We start from the raw sequence: 26,030 nt of genomic DNA, 5'->3' as shown, positions 1-26,030 counted from the left end.
GAAGAAAACAATAAGAATTGGAAGTAACTATTTTTGGGTTTGTCTACTTTGATCTATGAGCCGCGAGATCAACTTTTCTTGGTTTTATGAAAGTATCTTACATGGTCATCACAAGTCCTGTCCTCTTGTGTTTTCTCGAGATCTCTCACCAGGATAATGTAGAGAATCCTAGAGTGTTTGCTCAGAAATTGTGGCTGTCTTACACGATATTGTTGAACCTTTGGTATTGTTGCTAGAATCTTGAATTTTCAGCTTCGGCTTCATCTTTTGTGAGTCCACAGAATTTGTGTGCTTGTAAAATTCGACCTGGAAGATATGTACAACGAGGGCAAGTGCAAGGTCTCCACACCGAGAAGCACCTGGAAGTGGAAGCAGCCTAGCGTCACCTGGAAGTGGAAGCAGCGCAGCGTCCAGCGAGGGCAAGCATCCATCTGCTGGGTTGCATCGTATACCCACGGGGTCGCATTGTATACCAGTCTGATCAATTTAGAATCTAGAGTGATGAATGATGAATTTAACTTTTAAATCAATGTAGATTCTAGAATGGTGAATAATGAATGATGAATATGTATCAGAGAATTTCATTATTGAATCTCATGGTCTATGGATGAATCATGCATGTATTAGTAAGGATGATGAGTATGGATCAATGTATTTCATTACTTAATTCAATTGTGTATGTCTCATTGTATTTATGCTTTCATTATTGAATATGAATTTGAAATATATATATATATATATATATATATATATATATATATATATATATATATATATATATATATATATATATATATATATATATATATATATATATATATATATATATATATATATTAAAAAAATTATATACCTCGGCGTGCCCCTGTCCCCCCTAAATTTCCCTAAAATTTAAGGGTACTCCCACACGTCCCCCTTGTGCATCTCCCCGCACCCGCGTCTCCCCGTCCCGGAGTCTTGGTGGAACATTGTTTATTTTTCTATTTATCTGGATTCAATTTTAAGAGATATGTTTGGCTTATTGTAATGCGGCTCCTTGAATAGATTCCATTCCAGTGTGGTTAGGACATCTGGGGAGTCAGCTTTAACTAAGTCATAAGTTTTTGGTATATCTAGCTTGTAGGTTGTTGGATATACTCTTACTCTTGCAATCATCCTGGCAGTCACCCTGGAACTTACCAAAAGTATTCCAACAGTTACCAATTCACCATGGTAAAAAAAAAGGAAAAGAAAAGATCACCCCATTCTATCATATCCATGGATGACCCTATGTGACCATCCTTTACTTAGATCCAATTCTACACACTCTTGATCCCAGAAAAAATCCATCTTCTTCCTTTTGTGAAATTGATAAACATATTAAAAAACTTGACAATTTTTTCTTTTCTATGACCAATTCTTTTCAGGATTCAATGTGAAATCTGGAAGTCTGACCTAGACATGCACTGATAAGATTGTCATGAATGTTGGATTGAATTCCAAGACCCAAGGAGTTAGAAAGACACAGGCTGCATCAGACAACCAAGGCCCTCCTTCCATTTCTCTACCCCTATCTTTAACTTATTCAAAATGAGCCACAAGAAACCTTTGGCTCAAAATCTCACAGAGACGTTTGTTACTCTGAGAAGAACAATGCTGAATCTACAAATCACATCCACGGAGAAAGGGTAGGTACACTTACGTAAATGAAAAGATAAAACAACTTGAGTTAATACACTCGTTGATGCACAGCGTTAATTAATTACACAAAAATACATTAACTACATGATGAAACTTGGAGAAAGATTATGGGACAAGGCATTTCAACATCTTTCCCTGCACCATATCTAAGAATGATACCAAAGAATGCACCACAGACAAGCATGTTAACATGACTCAGTGTCCAAGGCATTGCCTTCAAGTCCATTCAGGTAGGCGCAATGCCACCAGAAGTAAAGGAGGCCTAATCAGAATGATCGCTTGACAACTGAACTGAATTTTTTTATAATTTGAAACCTGTTGCTTTAAAACACTCCTCTCCAACCCCTTTGTAGACCAATATGGCATATATCAGTGTATCACATGTCAAGAACACAGTTCAAATACAAAGGTCACTAAAAGGCTAGAAAACCAAATTTTCTATAGTGACATTATGCTTGAGACACAGACCATAAATTATATATCCAAACATGAAACCCTATCATAACAAAGTTACTGATACTTTGGATGGTTAAGATCATTTTCATCGTCTAACATTTAAAATCAAAGGCTAAGACATGTACACGTAACCCAAAAGCAAAGTTGATTTCAAATGGAAACGCCTTACGGCGTAATTAAGAAAATAATCTAGCAAAAATAACCTAGCATATATGTAGGACATCACTTATATCACAAACTTATATAACCAATATATCAATGGCTCCATTGTAACCTTTCTATTCTAATCTGGAAGGGCTAACTGCCCCGTCCAGAGCATTTGTAAAAACTCTTTGGCAAACGATTATTAAACGACCTTTGGTTTTAAGCCCAAGTACAAATTTTTCAGGAATAAACCCTGAAAGATCTATTTGCATATTTCCAGTACGGGCAGTAAGAGGTTAACCTCTCAGATTATTTGCCAACAACATCAATGCTTAATAATGGAAAGAAATACTACAGCAAATGCTTGACAGTTGATCCAACAACACCCATACTATTTGCAGAAGGCAGCGAGTAGCCTTCTAGGTGGGGTTGAAGGCCTTCTCGCATGCTGCACAAAGCGATTGTCCAGCACCAGAACATCACCAACTTCCCAGGTGATGTCCACACACTCTTCTTTAGTTATCTGGAGGTATGATTCAATTGCCTCATCAGGAAAGAGGGAACCATCTGCAAGCATTGGGACTATCTCTGGAAGTGCTGAAGGGTTGAACCATGCTTTCCTATTGTCTGCATCTCCATCAACAGGTTTTATAGAAACAATAGGTCCCAATTCAAAAAACATTGTGCCATCATCTGCCCAAGTTATTTTGGACACTGGAACACCTGACTTTATAAGCCTGGAGGCAACAACCTTACCACATGATCATCAATTTCAATTTATTTCAGAACAATTTGATTATTGAAAATGGTAATTGCATTTTAAATCTGAACTGTTCCTGGGTAGAAGTGATCTATAAATGTGTGAAAAAATATTACAGCCTCATCTTCACCCAAAAATATAAATTTATCTCAAGTTTAAATAGCTAAAAAAAAGTAACACAGATTTCTTTTTCTCCACTCCTTATCTATGAAAATCAAGAATTTTCCCATCTTTAAATCTGAGTTAAAAGATAAAAATGAAAATGGATAGATGCTACATGTAACTTGTCATTTTATTCTTACCTATTTTTTGCTTCCTGCTTGTTGCTGGTTTGGTAACGGGATTGCCAGCCCTTTAAAAAGGATTGAGGATCGTCTTCCTGAGGAATGCTGTAAGAATAGATCAACCCCTGCTCCATAATTTTTACAAGTTCTGGGTACCTCTGTTCCATATTGTCCAGCACCAGAACATCACCAACTTCCCAGGTGATGTCCACACACTCTTCTTTAATTATCTGGAGGTATGATTCAATTGCCTCATCAGGAAAGAGGGAACCATCTGCAAGCATTGGGACTATCTCTGGAAGTGCTGAAGGGTTGAACCATGCTTTCCTATTGTCTGCATCTCCATCAACAGGTTTTATAGAAACAATAGGTCCCAATTCAAAAAACATTGTGCCATCATCTGCCCAAGTTATTTTGGACACTGGAACACCTGACTTTATAAGCCTGGAAGCAACAACCTTACCACATGATCATCAATTTCAATTTATTTCAGAACAATTTGATTATTGAAAATGGTAATTGCATTTTAAATCTGAACTGTTCCTGGGTAGAAGTGATCTATAAATGTGTGAAAAAATATTACAGCCTCATCTTCACCCAAAAATATAAATTTATCTCAAGTTTAAATAGCTAAAAAAAAGTAACACAGATTTTTTATTTCTCCACTCCTTATCTATGAAAATCAAGAATTTTCCCATCTTTAAATCTGAGTTAAAAGATAAAAATGAAAATGGATAGATGCTACATGTAACTTGTCATTTTATTCTTACCTATTTTCTGCTTCCTGCTTGTTGCTGGTTTGGTAACGGGATTGCCAGCCCTTTAAAAAAGGATTGAGGATCGTCTTCCTGAGGAATGCTGTAAGAATAGATCAACCCCTGCTCCATAATTTTTACAAGTTCTGGGTACCTCTGTTCCATTCGTTGGGTGAGCTTATGGCTCAACAGGATTGCTGTCTGCCCTCCCTCCGGAGGTGCAATCTCACAGAAGAACAATATTTTGCTTGGAAACACAGGAAACTGCACAGCAAAAAAAATACCCAGAACATTGATGGTCAAGAAAAAAAAAACCTAATAGGAATAAGTTTGAAGAGAAAGAAAGAAGAAAAGGAAACTGTAGTCTGGAATGCTTAGAGGATCGGCTTACCATAGCCATCTGATGATGGAATTTGATGTGCTGATCCAGAGGAGCTTCGTTTGCTGTGTAAACCCTTCCTTCAACCCTGGGCCTTGAAGCTAAGCCCAGATATGGCTGTTCTTCCCATCCAAATGCTTCAACAACTGTGTTGAAATCGGATGCACTTCTCACTGGAAACCCTCTAAACAGCAACGCTCCAGCGCGATTCAGTTGATTGTGAATCCATTCCCTGTTCTGTTGGATGGCGTTGATAAGGGACCCAATTGAGGGGTTTTCATCTGGAGGTAGCAGAACCATGGGGAAGAGGGTGCCATCCTCGAGAATCTTCTGTTGGGCAATGTTCCTGGAGCTTCGTTTGCTGTGTAAACCCTTCCTTCAACCCTGGTCCTTGAAGCTAAGCCCAGATATGGTTGTTCTTCCCATCCAAATGCTTCAACAACTGTGTTGAAATCGGATGCACTTCTCACTGGAAACCCTCTAAACAGCAACGCTCCAGCGCGATTCAGTTGATTGTGAATCCATTCCCTGTTCTGTTGGATGGCGTTGACAAGGGACCCAATTGAGGGGTTTTCATCTGGAGGCAGCAGAACCATGGGAAAGAGGGTGCCATCCTCGAGAATCTTCTGTTGGGCAATGTTCCTGGAGCTTCGTTTGCTGTGTAAACCCTTCCTTCAACCCTGGTCCTTGAAGCTAAGCCCAGATATGGCTGTTCTTCCCATCCAAATGCTTCAACAACTGTGTTGAAATCGGATGCACTTCTCACTGGAAACCCTCTAAACAGCAACGCTCCAGCGCGATTCAGTTGATTGTGAATCCATTCCCTGTTCTGTTGGATGGCGTTGACAAGGGACCCAATTGAGGGGTTTTCATCTGGAGGCAGCAGAACCATGGGAAAGAGGGTGCCATCCTCGAGAATCTTCTGTTGGGCAATGTTCCCTGGTTTCAAAATGGCCAATTCCTTCATTGTTTTGCTCAGAAATTGTGGCTGTCTTACACGATATTGTTGAACCTTTGGTATTGTTGCTAGAATCTTGAATTTTCAGCTTCGGCTTCATCTTCTGTGAGTCCACGGAATTTGTGTGCTTGTAAAATTCGACCTGGAAGATATGTACAGCGAGGGCAAGTGCAATGCCTCCACACCGAGAAGCACCTGGAAGTGGAAGCAGCTAGCGTCCCCTGGAAGTGGAAGCAGCGCAGCGTCCAGCGAGGGAAAGAGGGAAAGCATCCATCTGCTGGGTTGCATCGTATACCCGCGGGGTCGCATTGTATACCAGTCTGATCAATTGGATGGTCAAGATCATTTTCATCGTCTAACATTTAAAATCAAAGGCTAAGACATGTACACGTAACCCAAAAGCAAAGTTGATTTCAAATGGAAACGCCTTACGGCGTAAAAATGGAAAACAAAATATTGGGTTAAATGCACTATTAAGGAGAGAGGAAAACTCAAAGGGTTTACTATATTGTATTTTCGTTCCACGATCTGACTAGGTGGAAGAAGAATAGATAGAATGGAAGCAAGATGAAAAGGTATGAAGATCATTCAACAACCACAAGAGGACCCCAATGTAGTAGAAATTTTAATGTGGAATATTTATTTATCAGAGTATCAATATAACATATTTATGTAGGAATTATCAACTCAAATAGAAGTTCAGTTGGATACAAACTTCTCCTATAGGATAACATTGAGGGTTTTGAAGACACACCATAGGGTCAAGAAATATTATTTTTGGGGAAGGTTTTAAAAAATATGTGAAAATTAATGTGGTTGAATTTGTTGGATACCAACAAAATAAGGGAGATATAATCAATACCTTGGGGCTCCTATAGCCATTAGCCATAGAAAACTAGCATTGAAAGAAGTTTCGGTGGATTTTATTACAAGTTTACCCAAATCTAAAGGAAAGAGTATCATTATGGTAATGATAAATCAAATGATAAAGTATGCCCATTTTTACTCTATTTCTAATAATTTTAAAGCAATTATAATGGTAGAATGATTCATTAAAATGATCCAAAAGCTACATGGAATATCAAATATTACCGTAAGTGATAGAGATCCATTTTTTACTGAAAAGTTTTGGATTGGATTATTTTCTTGATTTGGTACTCAATTGACTCACAACTCACATTATCATCCTCAATTTGATGGGAAAGTTAATAATCTGAATAAATGTTTAGAAGTATTTCTATGTTGTTATACATCTAATAAATAGAGACAATGAATCAAACATTTTCCCTTTGTAGAATGGTGGTACAACACATTCTTCCATACTTCATTAAAAATGTCACTATTTATGGAACTATCTGGATATCATCCTCCATCCATAACATCACCCTTGAAAGGGGCTATAAAGGATCAAGTATATAGGATCACATAAGGCACCAACAAGAGGTTGTCAAACTATTGAAGGACACCTTTATTACATCAAAAAATAGGATGAAACAATAATCATATCAACATTGCAATGAAAGAGAATTTGAAATGGAGGATTGGGTATTTGTGAGACTACAACCATATAAATAGATGTCTTTCAAGCAGCAAAAGGACAATAAATTAGCACTAAGGTATTATGGCCCATATAATTTTTGCAAAGGATTGAAAGTATGACTTACAAATTGGAGTTGCCTCTATATTCATGTGTACATCTAGTATTCCAAATTATTACTTAAATAACATAATCGATTGTAAGAACCTAGTCCAAACTATTTACTATTAACGAAGAAGGGAAAATCATACTAGAACCATAAACAATCTTGAAAACAAGGATTAAGTAGCTAATAAATAGAGAAATTATTGAGTACCTAATTAAAAGGAAGAACCTACCAGTGGAAGAGGTGACATGGGAAGATGCGTTGTTCATGAAAAAACACCCACAAATAGGCAAGTGTTAAGGATAACACTTGTTTGAAGGAGAGGAGCTTGTTAATCCCTATATAATCCCTAATTTATCCCTAAAACCCCTTATTGATCCCTAGAGATTGAGTGATTATATTTCTATCATTATATTGTTATGTAGGTTAAAACCTTTCATGGTCCCATTTTATTATAATTGTACCCTTTGTCTCCTATTCTAAGAAGACCTAGTCGTAGGATCATAAAATATGGTATTATACATTTTATTCATTGTAAAAGTAGGTTTCTCCCTCGAAGTAGACCACAATTATTGGTTTCGTATCATTTTTAAGGTGTGAGTTTCATAACACACATCATCATCATCCTCATCCTCCTTACCTTTGTACTTTGGCTTACCCATAACTATACTCTTGATGCTCCTGCATCATACTTGCTCTTAATGACAAGGGCCATCATGTGGGAATTACATTTCAATGACTCAAAGATGAATATGCATTGGGAGGATGAAATTTTGTTGTTGGCTTATCTTGAACACATCAAGGAAAAGTATTTGAAGGATGATTCTAATAGCTCAGTTGGGGATGTTGAAGTGTTGAAAATGTAGTGAAATAGGTTTTGATAAATCAAGGCAAATTGTTCCTGACGGGATTAATTAAATTAGGGCTTTCAAAAATAATGAAACACTTGAGCACACGGTAAATATATTGAATCGAGGGAAATCAAATGGATATGAAAGAAACGCGGAGTTAAAAGTGGCAAAGAAGGTTCCATATTTGAGATGTGATATTTTAGTTAGTTTCGTGACAAAGGCGGTGAATTTTTTTGAATATGTTAGAAAATATGGTTCCCAAACCGCAAATGATCAACAAGAGACTTCCCAGAAGGAAGGGAAGAGGAACATTATTGGTTGGATTTTTTTTTTTTAAGTGTTTATTATAAACTCTAGAGGGGCATTAAAAATCAGTATGTAACATAATCAAGATGAGCACTTTCCTTTGAGAAAGTTTCTACCATGAGGGTTCTACTTTCCATTATGGAATTTGACCCCAACTCCTTATTCATGTTTATGAAAAAGGTGAACCTCAATATGTGACCTAACATACCACTGTACTTATCAATTAACCATGATATTTGACAACCAAAATTAACATTTAGTTAACATTCCCCATAGTTGTTGTTGAGAAGAGAATTTAGGTTTACAAGATGGCATTTTGTGTTTTATCTATGAAATTTGTGTCATATGGATTTTATTTCTCATGTCTTGTCTTCAATTAAATAATGTTATCTATTATTGTTGTGTTTCCTTTCAGTTCAAAATGCCTTCAATCGCCCTTACTTGGAAAGTGACATACATAATCCTCTCTAGTTAGAAAAGTGTGATAGGCTACCATATCGACTTTCTTACTTAAGGATCAACACATCAAATAGAAGTTTATATTCCATCTACTCAAGAATGGATTTAGACACAATGGAAAATTACTCATGTTGGTAATTGATTGAATTGAGTGGATGTGTTATGAAAATCAAAATGAAAAGTAGTGTAATAGAAAAAACAGGTCATTAGAAAACAAACTTACTTTATTCTTCATGTAGTGGACACTAAGGAGCGTTGATCCCAATATATTTGGTTGAAATAATTAGAATTGGATTTGGTTTTACATAACACAAATAGTACACAAGAAAAGTTAAATTGTCTATAATGCAGATAACAGTTTTAATTTCTTGTTATCTTAGTAATATTGATCAAATTTGTAGGTAGCTTTACATCATCTCTTGTCTATCATTCTTGATTTATTATGGCACACCCTCATAATACTTAAGATGTAGGATTAAGTGGAGTAGTATTTTGTTGGTAAATTGTAGGAAACTTGTGTATCATTGTTGACTGAAACATTTTTCTATTCTAGTACACTAGAATGTATACTTCTTGGCGAATTTATCCTAGTAAATGTTATGACAATTGTGTTGAATGATTGTGCTTAGTCATTACTATCCATGAGTTTAAGTTCTTTCAGATGTGCATGTATCCACGGGGAGTGTAGGTGACTTGGTGAGTACTTTTATTTGCTTTTGATTGTTTCATATGCTATCAAAGTGTTTTGTCACTAATATAACTAAGTCTTTCACTCTTCTTGCAATGAATGGAAATTTTGTACCGTAAAGGATTGAATTGAATTTTAATTGGATGTTTCCATTTGTGTTAGTGTCTAGTTTGGTTTGATCAAATTTAGATTGATATTGACATAAATGTTGGAAATTATGGGGGACCTATATTCAATGATAAGGGCCTGTGTGTGAGATTTCAATCACTTAAACATGAAGATGCGTTAGAAGGCAAGCGAGGAAGCCATTTCATTATTGGATTATCTTGACCAAAGCAAGGAAGAATATTCAAAGGATGATTTTGATAGCTCAATCGGGGATGTTACGATGGTAAAAGCAGTGAAATGGGTTTTGATAAATCAAGGCAGATGGATCTTCTTATTGCTTGGATTATCCATGTAGGAAAAGCCCTAGCCTCACTTAAGGAAAACCTAAGGATAATATTAAGCAATCTACCCATTATCACTTTGGCAACCTTGGTCGCCACTTCTAGGTCTAGGAAATGGTATCCTAACCTAAGGGTGGATTCCCTATGCTTTATCCTAACCCTATCATTTAGTATGGATGAGAATATGGATATGATCAAATTATAAGTCACTCTAAAGGAAGTTGGTCTAAGATTTATTGGAAATTATTTAAATGATCATTGGCCTAAAGTGTGTGTAAATTTGGTGAAGTGTCCTAATCACATCATGAAATGTAAACAACCATATGATTAAAGGAAGCTGTGTGTGAAATATTGCATGTAGTAAATGAAAGATCAATCCATTAAGTATTTCTCCCCAAATAATAAAAAATGCAAGTGTTGAATAAAAAAGAGATATTAAAGCAACAAATTTTAGGGCAAGAAATTATTTCGAACAAGGGTTTGCCCTATGCTACAACTCTCTAATAGTAGTACTCATCCCAGTATTTCAGAGTTTTACTTGGGGAGGATTGATTGTACTCAATTGTATGACTTGATTACCATGACATACGAGAGTATCTTCATGAATGTTGTTTTGAGTGCCACTGAAGTAGTTGGATGGTTGGTTTCAAGAGACCTATGGGACTTCTGATATACCTGAGAGTACATGGAAGTGAGATTCCATGTACAAGAGTTTTCTAATGTAGTAATACTCGAATAAGTACTAATAGGGGTTATAGGGATTTCCAACAAGATAAGGTAAGGTATCTAACCACATGAAATATTGTGCGCTTTATATGTATTTGTTCGTAACCACAATTTTCCTTGCTTAACAACAAATAATGTAGTTGTTTAAAGACGTTAAAACATGTCTCTAGCCTTAAAATTTTCTATAGTGAAAAAAATATTATTAGAAAATCTAGATCAAATTAATAATGAAGCCTCATTCAATAATAAAATAAAGAAATTAATAACAATTATTATATCATCACACCAATTTATATATTCATTAAACTCTAAGAAATAATATTCAATTAATCATAAGAGCCCATTTACTTTACTCAATTGTAAAATTTCATATATATGAAAATGGTAAAATTGTCTTTAAACTAAACGATGGAATAAAATGTGATTATGCCATATACAATGTTGAATCATATAGTATATGTTGTCTTGAACATAAAATATTGTGAACATGGTTTATTATACTATGTTGGTATTACACATTCAATTTGCTTTTGACTATTTATTAATTTGTTTTTGACCAAAAATTATTGCCATTTATCCATAGTTTAACATTGGGAATTTATTTTTTATTATTTAAATTTATTTATTTGTAAGGTGATTGGTTGAGATGGGTTGTTTAGTAACTTCCATTTATATTAGTTAGTATTTTTTTTATTTTAGTTTTACTTTATTCTTATTTAACTTTTTGATTTTGATTTTTTTTTCCTTTTTTATATTATTTCCATTTTCATGAAATATAGTTTTTTCCCCATATTTTCAATATAAGATGACTTTTTTTCCAGTGGAAAAAATCTGTAACCTTTTATTTAAAAAATGAAAAGTTACAATTGCAGATGCATGATGCATTACCATAAGCTGCCCATTGGGCTCGAGTGCTTTCGCACCCTTCGCAACGTTACATGACTAACGTGCAAAAATGATGAGAAAAGAAGAGAGAGAGAGAGAGAGAAAAAGGGAGAAAGCAAGAAAAACTGAATTACATATGTGAGCAAAAACTCACGCTTCAGGTTTTTCTTCCTTTTTTCTTTTCGATCTTGCGCCATTCTCCTTGAGTGGGCTCGATTGAGGCTATGACTAACTGTGTTTCTGCTTTCTGCGGGCCTAATTCCTTGTCCAAATCTGATGTGTCTAATTGGTGTTGCCGTTTTATCCCTCCCATGTTCTGGTCATCATTTGTCTTCTCTGCCTGATTTGGGTGAACCTGAGAGGTCTTGTTGTCTGATGTGGTTTCTTTCTGGTTCCCCGTTTCTTGGGAAGCCTCAGCTTTCTCTGTTGTGGTATCTTCCTCTTCTGCTTCTGATTCTTCATCCTCTGAGACCGGGGGGGAGAATAGCCATCCTTTCCTCTACTTCCCTTTCTGCTTTCTTTTGCTGTTTACTTTCTTGGCTTCTGGACATGTGCTTTGCAAGTGTCCTGTTTGTCTGCAGAGCCTACATCTGAATGCAGTATTTTCATAGTCTAGTGCTTGCATCCAATTTTGTTGTTTGTAGATCAGCCTTATGTTGTCAGGCAGCCCTTTACTTAGATCCACTTCCACACAAATGCGTGCAAAGGTGAAGATCCTTTCATCAATCCTTTCCAGATCTGTTTTGATGTATTTCCCTATGCTGTTCCCAATTCCTTCCAAGACTCGTTCACTCCAGAAGTGAAGGGGAAGGTTATGTAGACGAACCCAGACCGGCACTTTGGTCACTGTCATTTTGTTTGGATCGAAGTCTGTAAACCATGGGGTCATGAATAGCCCCGCCGTTCCCCAGAACCAAGGCCCAACACTGATGATTGTATCTCTGACTTCCTTGGATGCAAATCTGACTATGAAAAACCCTTTGGAACATAAATGTATGTCACATTCCATGGTCCAAGAGGTGAAAATCCAGTGAAATAGTTCCCTTGGATTTGGCCAGAAACTGTTGAATCGACATATTAGGGCCTGCGTTTCATATGATTTGACATAATCATCCAGCCCTGTGGAATCAAAGCTAAGGGCTGGAGTTTGCCCTAGCTGGTCTACTATGTATGGCCTAGGTGTGTATCCGCCTTGATCTAGAGAAGGCCCTGAATCTTTGCTACCTTGAAGGATGTTTTTGTAGGAGGGTCCTCCCTTGGGTTGATGCTGAGGTGCTGTCTTTTTCCCTTTGTCTCCTCCTGAGCTGCTTGACTGACCCTGAGGAGGGGCCCCTCCTCTCAGTCTGAGGTTCAAACCAATGGTTTCTCCTGGGCTAATCTCATAGCTTCCCATGGTTCTGTTGTCCTGGAGAGACCGTCTACCATTGACTAAATGTTGGATCTGGCTAGGGTATCCAGTCAATGCACAGATTTGCTGCTTCAGCTGCAGCACAGTACTTTCTGCATGTACCCATACTAAAGGAGATTGCTTCTCTGGGGTTTTAATGAAAATCTGAAAATGAGTTTTTGTTACCTGATGTCTGCATTTTAGCTGAGTTCCTGCTCTGCCTGAACCGGTGTCTTTGCTGGTTGCCTTGTGATCTGGCTGTAGGCAGTCTTCCAGATCTGAGCTTCTATTGGAACATACTTCCATTTGCATATCACGATCTGCAAACCCTCTGTTGGATCGATGCATATATCTACCGATCTGCGGCTTGAGTTCTTGGAGATCTTGAAACTTGCTCATATTAGATAGATCCGGCCTGGATCTACAGGGTTTGGGCCATGCAATTGTGTGCAGAGGCAGATCTGCACCATGCAATCCCTCGTCTTTGCATGCATGAAGCGACTGTAGAGGGTTGAGCCTGACTATCACCAGACTGGCAGATCATGTATATATCAGGCCGATCTCTGACGATTTTCCGCCCCCGAGTTGGGTTCTGAGCCCAAAGACGGATAATGTCTGCAGATCTCTGGCCTCGAACATCTTTGTTGGCTTCTCCTTCAGATCGGCCTTAGTTGCATTTGGCCCATCAAGCAATAGGTGATATGGACGAAGGATGACTGCTGTGTCAAAAGCATCCGGTGCTTTCCAGGCATTGGGCCGCATAACCAAGGCAGTTCCAGAAGCTTGAGGAGGGGCGAAACGCTCCAGCGTCGCGCTCTTGATGTCAATCCTATGGGGAGCCGTGACTGCGTCCTTCCCTTCCACGCCGCCTCCGACGATCGCCATGACGAGGGTTTCATTTCCTGCGCCGACCGAGTTCTCAGTGATGGCCATCTCTCGTAACTCTCCCCTCGTTTAGGGTTTTTTTTCTATAAGTTTTTCCAAAACTTTACCCTTCAATATAAGATGACTTATTATTATATTAAAAATATTTTTTAATAATTTTGATTATAAAATATTATATATATATATATATATATATATATATATATATATATATATATATATATATATATATATATATATATTGTTTCTTGGTGATGATATTTAACAATACAATATTGTATTAGTTGTTTTATTTTTGTTATAAAATCTTTATATATTTATCATTTTTAATTTAATTAAGCTATATTTAAGCTAAGCGATAAATACTAACTACTGTGTAGCTATGGTTAAAAAAAAACCTCCATAACTTTAAATTATTAAACCATCATTTTGAAACAAATTCTTTCCTTTAAAAAAAAACTCGGAATATAAGTCATTCATGGAAAAATAAAGGGTATGCTCATGACATTAACAATAAAGAAACGCCATAATGTATTCCCATATACTAAATCACATTTTAATACTAATTGGTAACTTTTAACCTATGAAATATTTTTTTCCCGAGCAAAAAAAAATTCAAACCTTTGCAAGCGTAGTGAAGTCGCTTCTTTCATCACATCAAAATTCCAATTTGAATTGAAATTGGCCATTCTTTTAAAATTTCCTCTATCCAATAAGAAAGAATCCCTTGTCGTGTGCATCAGATTTCTGGTTTGTTTGTACTTAATTAAAATTAAAATCAGGGAAAATGGTTGTAAAACGGTTAGTCTCTACCTCGTTAAATTATCATACACCTGGTACAAAATGCCTTAGAGAGTAAAATATTGACTCTTAAGAGACCTTTTACATGATTCGTTGAATTGTCAAAGGCCTGGAACAAAATGTTTTAGAGAGTAAAATGTTCATTATGAGAGACTTTAAAATTTTAGAGCTTATTTACTTGGGTCTCGTCCTTAAATATTTTTCAGTTTTTTTTGTTTAGTAAGAGAAAAACGCTGAGATTTGTATCATAAAACAAAAATCAATATATATTCTATAAGATTTGATGTCGTTTGCATCCATTAGATTTTTGTCATGAAAACCAAATTGCATTTTATCCCAGTATACAGATACAAGGAAATATGATATAGATCTAAGATGAGAAAACATCCATAATTAACTCCATAGCATGACCAAAAAAAGGATTAGTCCACAAAATAAGCACTACCAAATCAAACATGAAAATAGGAAACAATAATACGGAAGTGATAGTTAGCCAAATAAACCATATCAAGGAAAAGGGAGAAACCCTGTCTCCAGTGTAGTGCCTCCCATCAGAATCTCAATATGCAACCCATCCTGTTGAGCATGTATTCCAAGTTTGGACATCCTATCCGTGTTGCGATTGTACTCACTGCCAATGAGTTGTATGGAAATGTGCTTGAAGGACTGCCATAAGAGCTTAATTTGCTTGAGACGACCTTGTAGATGTGGATGATAAAGGCACGTGATGCCTTGAACATGGTTGATGATAGACTGTGAATCCCCATATATTTGAATGGAGGGAATGCTTAGGAAAGAAGCAAACCAAAGAAGGCCCCACAGAGCAATGGCCTCCGCCTTCATATTTGTCCCACCGCCTGCCCCCCAATATACCCAGAATTATTGTTCCAAAGAGAAAACAATCCAGAAACCACATCCACATCTGCCACTTGTGCAGTACCATCAAAAACATCGGTCGGATAGTTAATCCCGGGACCAACATCAGGAAGAGGGGGCCAATTAGGCCAGAGGGGAGTAGACAGTATCAGAGTTGTCATTCCCAGAATCTAGTTAACAATTGATTCCAAGTCCATCTTCGACCCTTCAAAAATAATATGGTTTCTACTTCGTCATAATTCCCATATGGTAGCGAGGGGAATGGCTCGCCAATGGGGCGGTTTGTAGCTCTACCAAAACAAACAACAAGTGATTGACTCGAACTAAGCTAAGGGGAATTTAAGCCTGTCATAGAGCTCCAACCAAATATGATATGTAACTGGGCATTTTAAAAATAAATGTAAATAACTTTCCACCTCCTCATTGTAAAAAACACATATACTAGGTCCCTACCAATTCCTCTTCTATAAATTATCTTTTAGTTCTTATGCTCACGTAATATTCACATGAGTATTCCGGGATTAACATACCAATCCCTACCCTCAGTCCAATTATAACATTCAAATGAGATGTCAAGGATTATATACTAGTCCTTATCCTCATTCCAACCAAACAAAGAAGATAGATGGTCTTAGATCAAGCTTGGAGAGTAGAGTTGGGACATTCATAAAACCTTCATTAAAACTTGGCTATCATACATCTTGTGTGATATTGAAAGTATCCTCCCTAGCATCATGAATAATGGTAGGCGCAGAGCAGTTCTTTATCTGCAAATAACCAAAAATATAGGTAGGAATGAAAGAGAAGCGAAAAAATCACATGCCAGTAGTTGAGAAATGCTCTTTAGAGAATGGGAAGTACCATGCACAACACATGTAAGTTGTGGCACTACATATCAGTTGTAGGATGAATGATTAATAAATTTGGTGGCAAGAAGGAGGAAGAGTTGTTGCATCATTCATTGGTACTGCATCCTTGACATCATTAGGCTCACTAGTAATTCTTTGGGTCATCACCATTTCCCACCAAACATAATAAAATGTGGCCTAATACTCAAGGAAATGTGGAACTTACCACCATTGTAGATATTGAAACTTTGGTCTGTTAATGAAAAGTATAAGCAGCCCAAAAACTACAAACAACGCTCCAAAATTTAGATCTTTCATAAAAATATTGAATCAAATTTGTGTCATAGGCCCAACATCAAAGTCAAATTGCAACAAGTTGAAGCAAATTTGATTGAAAATGCAACAAAAGGTTTAAGTGAAATTTATTCCAAGTAATGTGAATATTGTATAAGATGTAATTCCAAGAATAATATGAATGAATTGAAACACATAAGGAGGATAGAAAGAACCAAAATATATCATGAATGCCATAAATATAGCTAGAACAACACTACGAGAACCTAATCTAGGCCAAAAACAACTAATAAAATCAATGAAATCACTCCAAGAATTGCACAACCAATATGAGAAACAAACATGTTGTACTTTGCATATGAAGTTCAAAATCAAAGTTTTCAATTTTACAAAAGGCTCAACAAGACACCCAATTGTCTATTTTTTATATTATATGGTTTAATATAGTACTAATTTTACATTAGAAATTTAGAATGTTTATATTAATTTTAAAATTGTTTTTTAAGCCTAAATTTAACTAGATAAATATTGGAATTATAATTTATGCTTTCTTTAATATATTACTCAAAATAGAAAAATAGATCATAAAATTTTAGAGCCCTATTGTTGATGATGTTGGAGTGGTAAACAACACAACAAAAATAACACCAAAGCGAACAATTATTAATTTCATCCCTTTAGGTGAAATCATAATATATATAAGTTTCATGATTGCCATTCCTATAAATGCTCCTACACATATCAATGGGATAATCTCCACCAACCTACTAGATTTTATGCCCCAAGAGAAAATCATAGCTTTGACCACATATCTTTTTGTTAATGTGTTGCATATGTTGTTAATGTTGTCATTGTCTATGTCGACTGCTCTGTCATACATCAGACAGACCTTTCTCATGAACCTTGCTATATCAACCATCACACTCGTCTCAGACTGATCCATGAGTGTTGTTCATGTTATCCTACCTTGTATGTTGTGATTATCACATTCGAGTGGACTGCTCTGCCGAAAGCTATGCATGTCCTTTATGTGGTGTGTTCCTAGCCAAGTTGGGACTGATCCCTTTCAACTTGGAACTCACCTTCACCTTCCTCTCCCTTCGAAGTGTTGGAACCTCTCGTACACATTCCTTGATTCTATACATCAATCACACCCTTTCTACTGAGAGAGTTATCTTACTTGCCTTTATGCGACATCGCGGTCAAGGCATTACCTTACAACCCACTGCTGGGACTCCTACACCAAACAATCTAAGGTCTAATTGGGACTTCTTACTGGGGAGATCCCCTTGACATGTTAGTGGGTCCAACAAGTCAACATATACATAACTTACAAGTGACATAAATTTTGATTACAAGATCCAATTTTTTATTCTTGAAAGTTGTGATAAAGAAGAGTATTATAATTATTTTCCAACATTCCTCCAAAGAAATCTACTACACCAATTACATATCCTAAAGTTTCATTCAAATATCATGAATAAAGTGAATACTTAGAGTTTAGGTTCTCTCAATTAGAGAAGAAAGTTAATGAAGTGGATGGTTCTATGCTGAAATAGGTGGACTTATAAAGTTCTCAAGAAACACTTAAAATAGAAGTGATGGATGAAATGGAAAATAAGATGGAGAAAAACAAGGAAGAAATCCAAAAATCTATCAAGGAATAAATACAAATTCCATGAATTTCATAAAAATACTTCTCTTGGAGAGGCTTCCTGTAAGGGATATTGAGATCCAAGGAAACCATGAAAATAAGAAGAATAATTATGTTGGGACTCAATCACCTATGGGGAGCATTTTATCACAATTGGAGAGCACAAATATTGAATCACAAAACCATAATCATGATTTTTCACTCCAATATCCTCATAATTAGGGCGTCTATTCATCACCATGGAACTACTAGATTTCAAAGATCGATATGAGGAAGTTTTATGGTAACAATTCTATAACTTGGATATTCTATATGGAGCAATACTTTAATCTACACCAAGTGGAAGCCTTACAAAATGTAAATATTGCAACCATGTTTTTAGAACAAGATCAACATGTATGATATCAATGGCTTTGTGAAAGGAAAATTGAATCTATTATATATTGGTCAGTTTTTACCTAGGAATTGATAGCACATTATGGGAATATTAAGAGAAATATGTTATTTATTCAATTGGTGAATCTTCGACAAAAAATTCTATTTATAGTGCACATTCAACAATTTCAAAAGTTGAATCATGGGATAAATAACATTTAATAGGATAATTTGTTAGACTTATTTATGGGAACTTTAAAGGAAAACATCCAACATGAGTTTCATCTCTTTGAACCTAAATCTCTAGAGCATGCTTTTAGTCTAGTAAGTCGCATATGGCCACGAAAAAAATTACGGTAACTAATAACTATAGAGAAAATCATGCTCCCTCTCCTAAACCAAGAAGGTCAATGCCTTGAGAAATGGATGAAATAAGAAAAAAGAGACTATGTTTCAAATATGAAAAAAAATAGAGTAAGGGGCATAATTGTAGCGAAAAGAAATTATTCTACATATATTATGAAGATGAGGAAGATCAAGAATTAGAATTGTCAAAATATTTAGAGCTAGAAGAGACTACTCCAATAATCTCTTTTCATGCACTGATGGATATATCAAAAGGAAAAGGGTAACAACATTGATTGATTTAGTTTGTACCCATAACTTCATCTATTACAAATTAGAAAAAGTTCTTAACTACTTTGCATATCCAACAACATAATTAATGATTGCAAATAGAGGTACCATAAATTGTTCAAGGAAGTGCCATAGCCTTAAGATGAATATGGTGGATTATTTATTGGTTAATCCCATGATTGTGATCCAAATGGGTGGTTTTAATGTTGTATAAGGGGTCCAGTGGTTACAATCACTGGGAACAATGGCCCTTAATTTTCAAGATATTTTCATAATATTTTCCACATAAGGAAATGAAATTAACCTTATAGGTATCCAGGGGAAACCCTGTAAAATTATAAGTTTTAATAACATGACAAAATTTCTAAGAAACAAACACTAGGGTTGATCATGCTACGCATTTGTAACCTGGAAGTGTGTCACCTAACATTAGGACTTAAAAGTATCCATATAAACAAAGGAGTGATATTGAGCATATTTTTCAAGAAATATTAGAGGCTAGAATCATTAAACCTAGCCATCTGATCCAGATTTAAATAGGAACGCAAAAAATTACAGAGATAACCATAAACAAAGAGATGCAGTGGAAATAATACTTCATTTAATTAATGTAAAATACTGAAATATGCTTACAAACAGTAATGGAAATAAACCAGCTAGGGCAATGGTAGCTTATCTCTGAGAAGAGATGTGGTAGCTACATGCCTCTGAACTGTGTTACAATGAGGCTCGGAGGCCTATTTTACTGTTGAGAAACAATGGAAAACCCTTAGCATGTCACCTCCACAACTATGGTTGGCCTAATAGTACATCACAAACATCTAGAGGTGTAACATCACACAATACCTCATCTATGAAGGGCTTGATGCTATAGGGAAAGTGACGTTGCTAGCGGACTTGGAGATCTCTTCCTTGGTGAAGCCACCCGATACTATATGGTTGTGGGTGTGACGTAGTCGGTAGCCAAAACGCTTCATGACATCTGCTGAAATTAGGTTCTTTTGGCTACCACTGTCGACAATGAATTGTAGTAGCGAATCCGTCACCCACATCTGTGAGTGGAAAAGATGCTCCCCCTCCTCTGGATCTTCAATCTCATTCTTTTGGATCTTCGCAGTGGAAACAGTGACGTTGGGCTCCGCATCAATGACCTACTTACCTTTTCCATTCCCCTTGTCGGGTTTCGACTCAGGGTCGGAACATGCATGTGATTCTGAAGCCTTCAACTCGGCCACCAGAAACTGCCTGGTCCGACACTCACTTGTGTTGTGGTGGGGCTCTTGTGGAACTCACACCACTTTCCTCTGTCCTTCTTCAACTTCATGGTGTTGTTCTTCTCTTGTGGTTTCGATGGGTTGTCTTGGGTCACCCCACCTTGGCTTTGTCCTTTGGTCTTCAAATTCACAGATCCAAAGTCTCTCTTCTTCTGTTTGAACTTTTGTTTGATTTTGACAGTGTATTAGTACGCTGTGCTGAGTGAGGAGATTTTCAAGAACTACATCTCTTCTTGGATGTATCTGTGTAGGCAGCCACGATATTTGAGTACGAGATGCAGTTCAAAATATTTGATACCCAACTGTATGCGAAGGGTATGAAAAATGTTGGTGAACTCTGACACATCTTGGTCCCTTCCCTGCCGCAGCATGGTCCACTTTATGTATTTGTCCTCGTAGCTTTTGACAGGGTAGTATTGCTCCTTGATGGCATACCAGAATGAATTCCAAGTGGGTGCAGCTAAAAATAGTGAGCCTGTACTGTCATAATTCTGTTCGCAGTAGGTTTCCCACCAATCCTTGACATGGGGGGCTGCTTTGAGAAGAGCAAAAATAATATTTTCCCGACTGGAAAATTCATGAATAGAAAAATAACCCTCTAGAAGATTTAACCATTTATCTATGGAATCTATGTCTATTTGACCCTCGAAGATGGGGATTTTAAAATTAACTTGTACCTTAAAGGGCGTGGCATTTACATAGTAGCTGTTGGAAGTCGATGCGTCACTTCTGGGTAGCCGCTAAAGGATCTGCGCAAAGCTATCGATCATTGCGTTCCTTTGTCGCTCGAGGGTTTCTTCGAGCAAGATTTTTATAGGATCTCCTGCCCCCTTGTCTTTCTTTTCATCCACCATGGGAGGTTGTCGGGATTTGTGAGGCTGGTCTTGAAAAGGTTCTACCAGTTCAAGCCCTAACTCCTTATATCCCGACCTCATTGGGGACATGCAAAGAAAAATAGAGAAAAGATAGACCACTCTGATACCACTAATCCAGATTTAAATAGGAATGCAAAAAATTACAGAGATAACCATAAACATAGAGATGCAATGGAAATAATACTTCATTTCATTAATATAAAACACTGAAATATGCTTACAAGCAACAATGGAAATAAACCAGCTAGGGCGATGGTAGCTTATCTCTGAGAAGAGATGTGGCGGCTACATGCCTTTGAACTATGTAACAATGAGGCTCGGAGGCCTATTTATTGTTGAGAAATAATGGAAAACCCTTAACATCCCAAAACCTAACCCTAGAAGATGAAATGCCAAATTGTGGGCCTTGTTTTGGGTAAACTGGTACATAAACTTCCCGAGGTCGTAACTTTGGCACCCGATCTCCGTTTGATGTGTACAATAGCTCATTAGAAAAATCTATCTGAGAACTATAACTTTGGGAAGGGAAAAATCGGTCCATGAACCCATGTTTCTCCCATATTTCCCAAAAAAACGTCGTTTAGGGCCTCAAAACGACTTTGGAAGTTCAGGACCCAAAAAAACTGCTAAAAATAGTAAATTGTGCTACAATTACGGAAACTGAAAAACTAAAAGAGACATTTGTGGGGGTCCAAGTGGGATAGGTGGGTGGCCACCAACATCCACCTGGATCACCATAATTCTTTCTTTCTCTAGTGGTGATGGTTATAAAAAAAGGATGGTCATGGTGTATGTGTTTATATTACAAATGGATCAAAAAATGACAATCAAAGATAAGTTTCCTATTCATATCATTAATGAATTATTAGATGAATTTCATGGAGAATTTTTCTTTACTAAGTTGGGTCTTCATTTTGGATATCATCAAATAAGAATGAGGCAAGTAGACATTCTCAAAACAACCTTTAGAACACATTAAGGTCATTATGACTTTTCGGTTATGCCATTTCAACTAACAAATGCAACTTCAACATTTGAAAGCTTGATAAATTCATTTTCAAACCCTTCCTTAGTAAAATTGTTTTAGTATTTTTTGATGACATAATAATCAACAACAAACCTTGGGAATATCATTTACATCATTTTGACGGGATCTTAACACTATTGGAAGAGAAACACCTATATGAAAAACCTTCCAATTGTGCCTTTAGGGTTCAAGAAGTTGAATATTTGGGTCATATTGTATCCCATGAAGGTGTCAATGTGTATCCTAAAAAAACCAAAGCTAGGAGGGAATGGACAATCCCTAAGACCTTGAAGAAACACAAGGGATTCTTAGGATTGATAGGATATTACCATAATTTTGTCATGAATTATGTCAAATAGCAGCATTTGTAACAAAATTATTGAAGGAGGAAGCATTTTCTTGGACTTAAGAAGAAACAAAGCTTTTAAAAAGCTTAAATAGGATATGTGTACAACTCTCATATTGGTGACACTTGACTTAAAAAAAAAATTAACTGTGGAGTGTGATGCCTCAAGACATGGAATTGGTGTAGCTTTGATGTAAGAAGTAAGGCCCCTAATCTTTGAAAGTAGAGAAATTAAAGGAAAAAATTACATAGACTCATCTATGAAAAATAAATGTTGGCAGTAATACATGCAATTAATATGTGTCACCCCTTTTATTTTCCCAATTTTGTGATGTAATTGAGAACTTATAATGTTGGGGAACCAACACTGATGATATGAGTTAAAAATTTATGATGTGATGTAATGTTTGTTTTTATTTCAAAAAAATAAAATTGTAGAGTTGAAGGAAGGGGGATATACACTAGATTATTATGCCTTGAGAGGAAAATTTTCCTTGATTTAATTTTCCCTTTTGAAGAGATGGTTAATCTTCCTAGGAAGCTTCTAGTAAGAGGATGGAAGATGAAGGATCAAGGTGTGATTATAAATAAAAAATGATTGAGGATCAATCAAGAGGTTCTTATTCTTTACATTTTTATCCTATTCAATTTTCTATATCATACTTTATTTTCCCTCTCACTCAAAAAATTGAACTGGCAAGAGTGTTGGTGGAAAAACACAAAGAGGTTCAAATGTTGTGACTAGTTAAGAGCTGTGAGTGACAAATTATGTGACAGGAAGTGAATATTTTGCAGCACTTTTTATTTAGACTAGATAGCTCTAAGTATTTGGAATGGTCTTGTTTGTGGGTGGAACATAGAGCATTGAAGAGGGGAACATTGAGGGACTATAGATGTCAGAGAAGGACTCCCTTGTGTTGTGCAAACATGCATGATCTTTTTGTGAATGTTTATGAGTATAGTCAAAGATGGTAAGGTCGAACACTGATTTTTTCCTCTTTATGAAAGAGAGTGGCATTCACTTTTATGTTAAATATGGTCTAGAAACTATGTTCTTAACCCCTAATTTTAGTTTTCTCTCAAGGCATCAAGAATCTGGTTCCAGGGTGGATGGTTGCGAGAAAGACTACAACACAGTCTTGCCTATGGTTAGGTGGAGAGTGGATCAACCTTATTTACTTCTAGATTTGCTTTTTCTAATCAGGTTATAAGTCCAAAATTTGTCCTCTAATTTAAAGATATTTTAGGTTCAAAAAAGAAGCGAGGAAGAGTTTTGGGGTCGTTCTTGGAGTTTAATGGTGGAAGCCAAAACGTGATTTATGGGGTAAATGGGACATCTTGGCATTTTCACTATAAATTGTTTTATGGGAGGTTTCAGGGGATGAAACTTGGACCATATAGAGGGGAAATATTGTTGAACATCTAGTTACATTTTTAGATATTATTTCTATACATTTTTGGATATATGATATGTGAAAGTTGGGCTTCCTAAATGCTTCTTCAAACAAGTCATATTGGAATTTTCACTATAACATATCTTCTAAGAGGTTTCAGAGGCTAAAAATTTAACCATAATGAGGGGAAATATTTTTGAATATTTGGTTCAATCATTAGATCTTGGTTCGTTGTAATTTCATAGTTATTCTCTAAGGAAGTTAGGTGTATTAAATGCTCCTGAAATCAGCCTTCAGGCATCTCAACTTGGTATTTTTTCTATAACTTTGTTTCTTTAAGGTTTTAGACCCTAAAAATTGGAGGAGACAAAGAAGATATCTCAAGATACTTGTGGTAGAATTTTAATATCTTCGTTCACTATAATTTTAGATACATGCTCTGAGGAAGTTGGGTCTTGTGAATTGTCCTAAAATCATATCTAATTGTTGTGTTAGCAAAGCACAAAAGAAATAGGAAAAAATTGATACCCCATATCGTTAATCAAGATTTGAGGGATCAGGCTTGAGAAAAATGTGATGCACCACAACCCTAATGAAGGATTAGGGGGATGGGTGTGTGATATAATAAATGACATATATACCTAAGAGGAATACAATTCAAATTAAAAATAGATTATGACAGTTTAAAGTACCTCTTGGAAGAAAGGTTATATTCAAAAGAACAACAAAAATGGGTTACAAAGATGTTATGTTATGACTTTGAAATTATATACAAAAATGGAAAACAAAATATTGGGTTAAATGCACTATTAAGGAGAGAGGAAAACTCAAAGGGTTTGCTATATTGTATTTTCGTTCCACGATCTGACTAGGTGGAAGAAGAATAAATAGAATGGAAGCAAGATGAAAAGGTATGAAGATCATTCAACAACCACAAGAGGACCCCAATGTAGTAGAAATTTTAATGTGGAATATTTATTTATCAGAGTATCAATATAACATATTTATGTAAGAATTATTAACTCAAATAGAAGTTCAGTTGGATACAAACTTCTCCTATAGGATAACATTGAGGGTTTTGAAGACACACCATAGGGTCAAGAAATATTATTTTTCGGGAAGGTTTTAAAAAATATGTGAAAAATAATGTGGTTGAATTTGTTGGATACCAACAAAATAAGGGAGATATAATCAATACCTTGGGGCTCCTATAGCCATTAGCCATAGAAAACTAGCATTGAAAGAAGTTTCGGTGGATTTTATTACAAGTTTACCCAAATCTAAAGGAAAGAGTATCATTATGGTAATGATAAATCAAATGATAATGTATGCCCATTTTTAACTCTATTTCTAATCATTTTAAAGCAATTATAATGGTAGAATGATTCATTAAAATGATCCAAAAGCTACATGGAATATCAAATATTACCGTAAGTGATAGAGATCCATTTTTTACTGAAAAGTTTTGGATTGGATTATTTTCTTGATTTGGTACTCAATTGACTCACAACTCACATTATCATCCTCAATTTGATGGGAAAGTTAATAATATGAATAAATGTTTAGAAGTATTTCTATGTTGTTATACATCTAATAAATAGAGACAATGAATCAAACATTTTCCCTTTGTAGAATGGTGGTACAACACATTCTTCCATACTTCATTAAAAATGTCACTATTTATGGAACTATCTGGATATCATCCTCCATCCATAACATCACCCTTGAAAGGGGCTATAAAGGATCAAGTATATAGGATCACATAAGGCACCAACAAGAGGTTGTCAAACTATTGAAGGACACCTTTATTATATCAAAAAATAGGATGAAACAATAATCATATCAACATTGCAATGAAAGAGAATTTGAAATGGAGGATTGGGTATTTGTGAGACTACAACCATATAAATAGATGTCTTTCAAGCAGCAAAAGGA

At 36.0% G+C, this 26,030-nt stretch overlaps 1 protein-coding gene across 1 annotated transcript; it reads right to left on the bottom strand.

Moving 5' to 3' along the window:
• Positions 1-2,410: 2,410 nt before the first annotated feature.
• LOC149177717 (clavaminate synthase-like protein At3g21360) lies at positions 2,411-5,678 on the bottom strand. The gene is made up of 5 exons (XM_089420192.1): positions 5,332-5,678; positions 4,471-4,745; positions 4,234-4,343; positions 3,343-3,480; positions 2,411-3,017 (listed from the first exon to the last, which is right to left on the bottom strand). The coding sequence occupies exons 1-5, from the start codon at positions 5,423-5,425 to the stop codon at positions 2,672-2,674; spliced, it is 963 nt and encodes a 320-aa protein (XP_089276318.1). The 5' UTR covers positions 5,426-5,678; the 3' UTR covers positions 2,411-2,671.
• Positions 5,679-26,030: the final 20,352 nt, after the last annotated feature.

The sequence above is a fragment of the Pinus tabuliformis genome, chromosome 4_1 (genome assembly GCF_031772625.1).
Source record: "Pinus tabuliformis cultivar Carrire ecotype Pingquan chromosome 4_1, CPIR1, whole genome shotgun sequence".
Classification (NCBI taxonomy): Eukaryota; Viridiplantae; Streptophyta; class Pinopsida; order Pinales; family Pinaceae; genus Pinus; species Pinus tabuliformis.
This window is presented reverse-complemented; position numbering and strand designations above follow the sequence as displayed.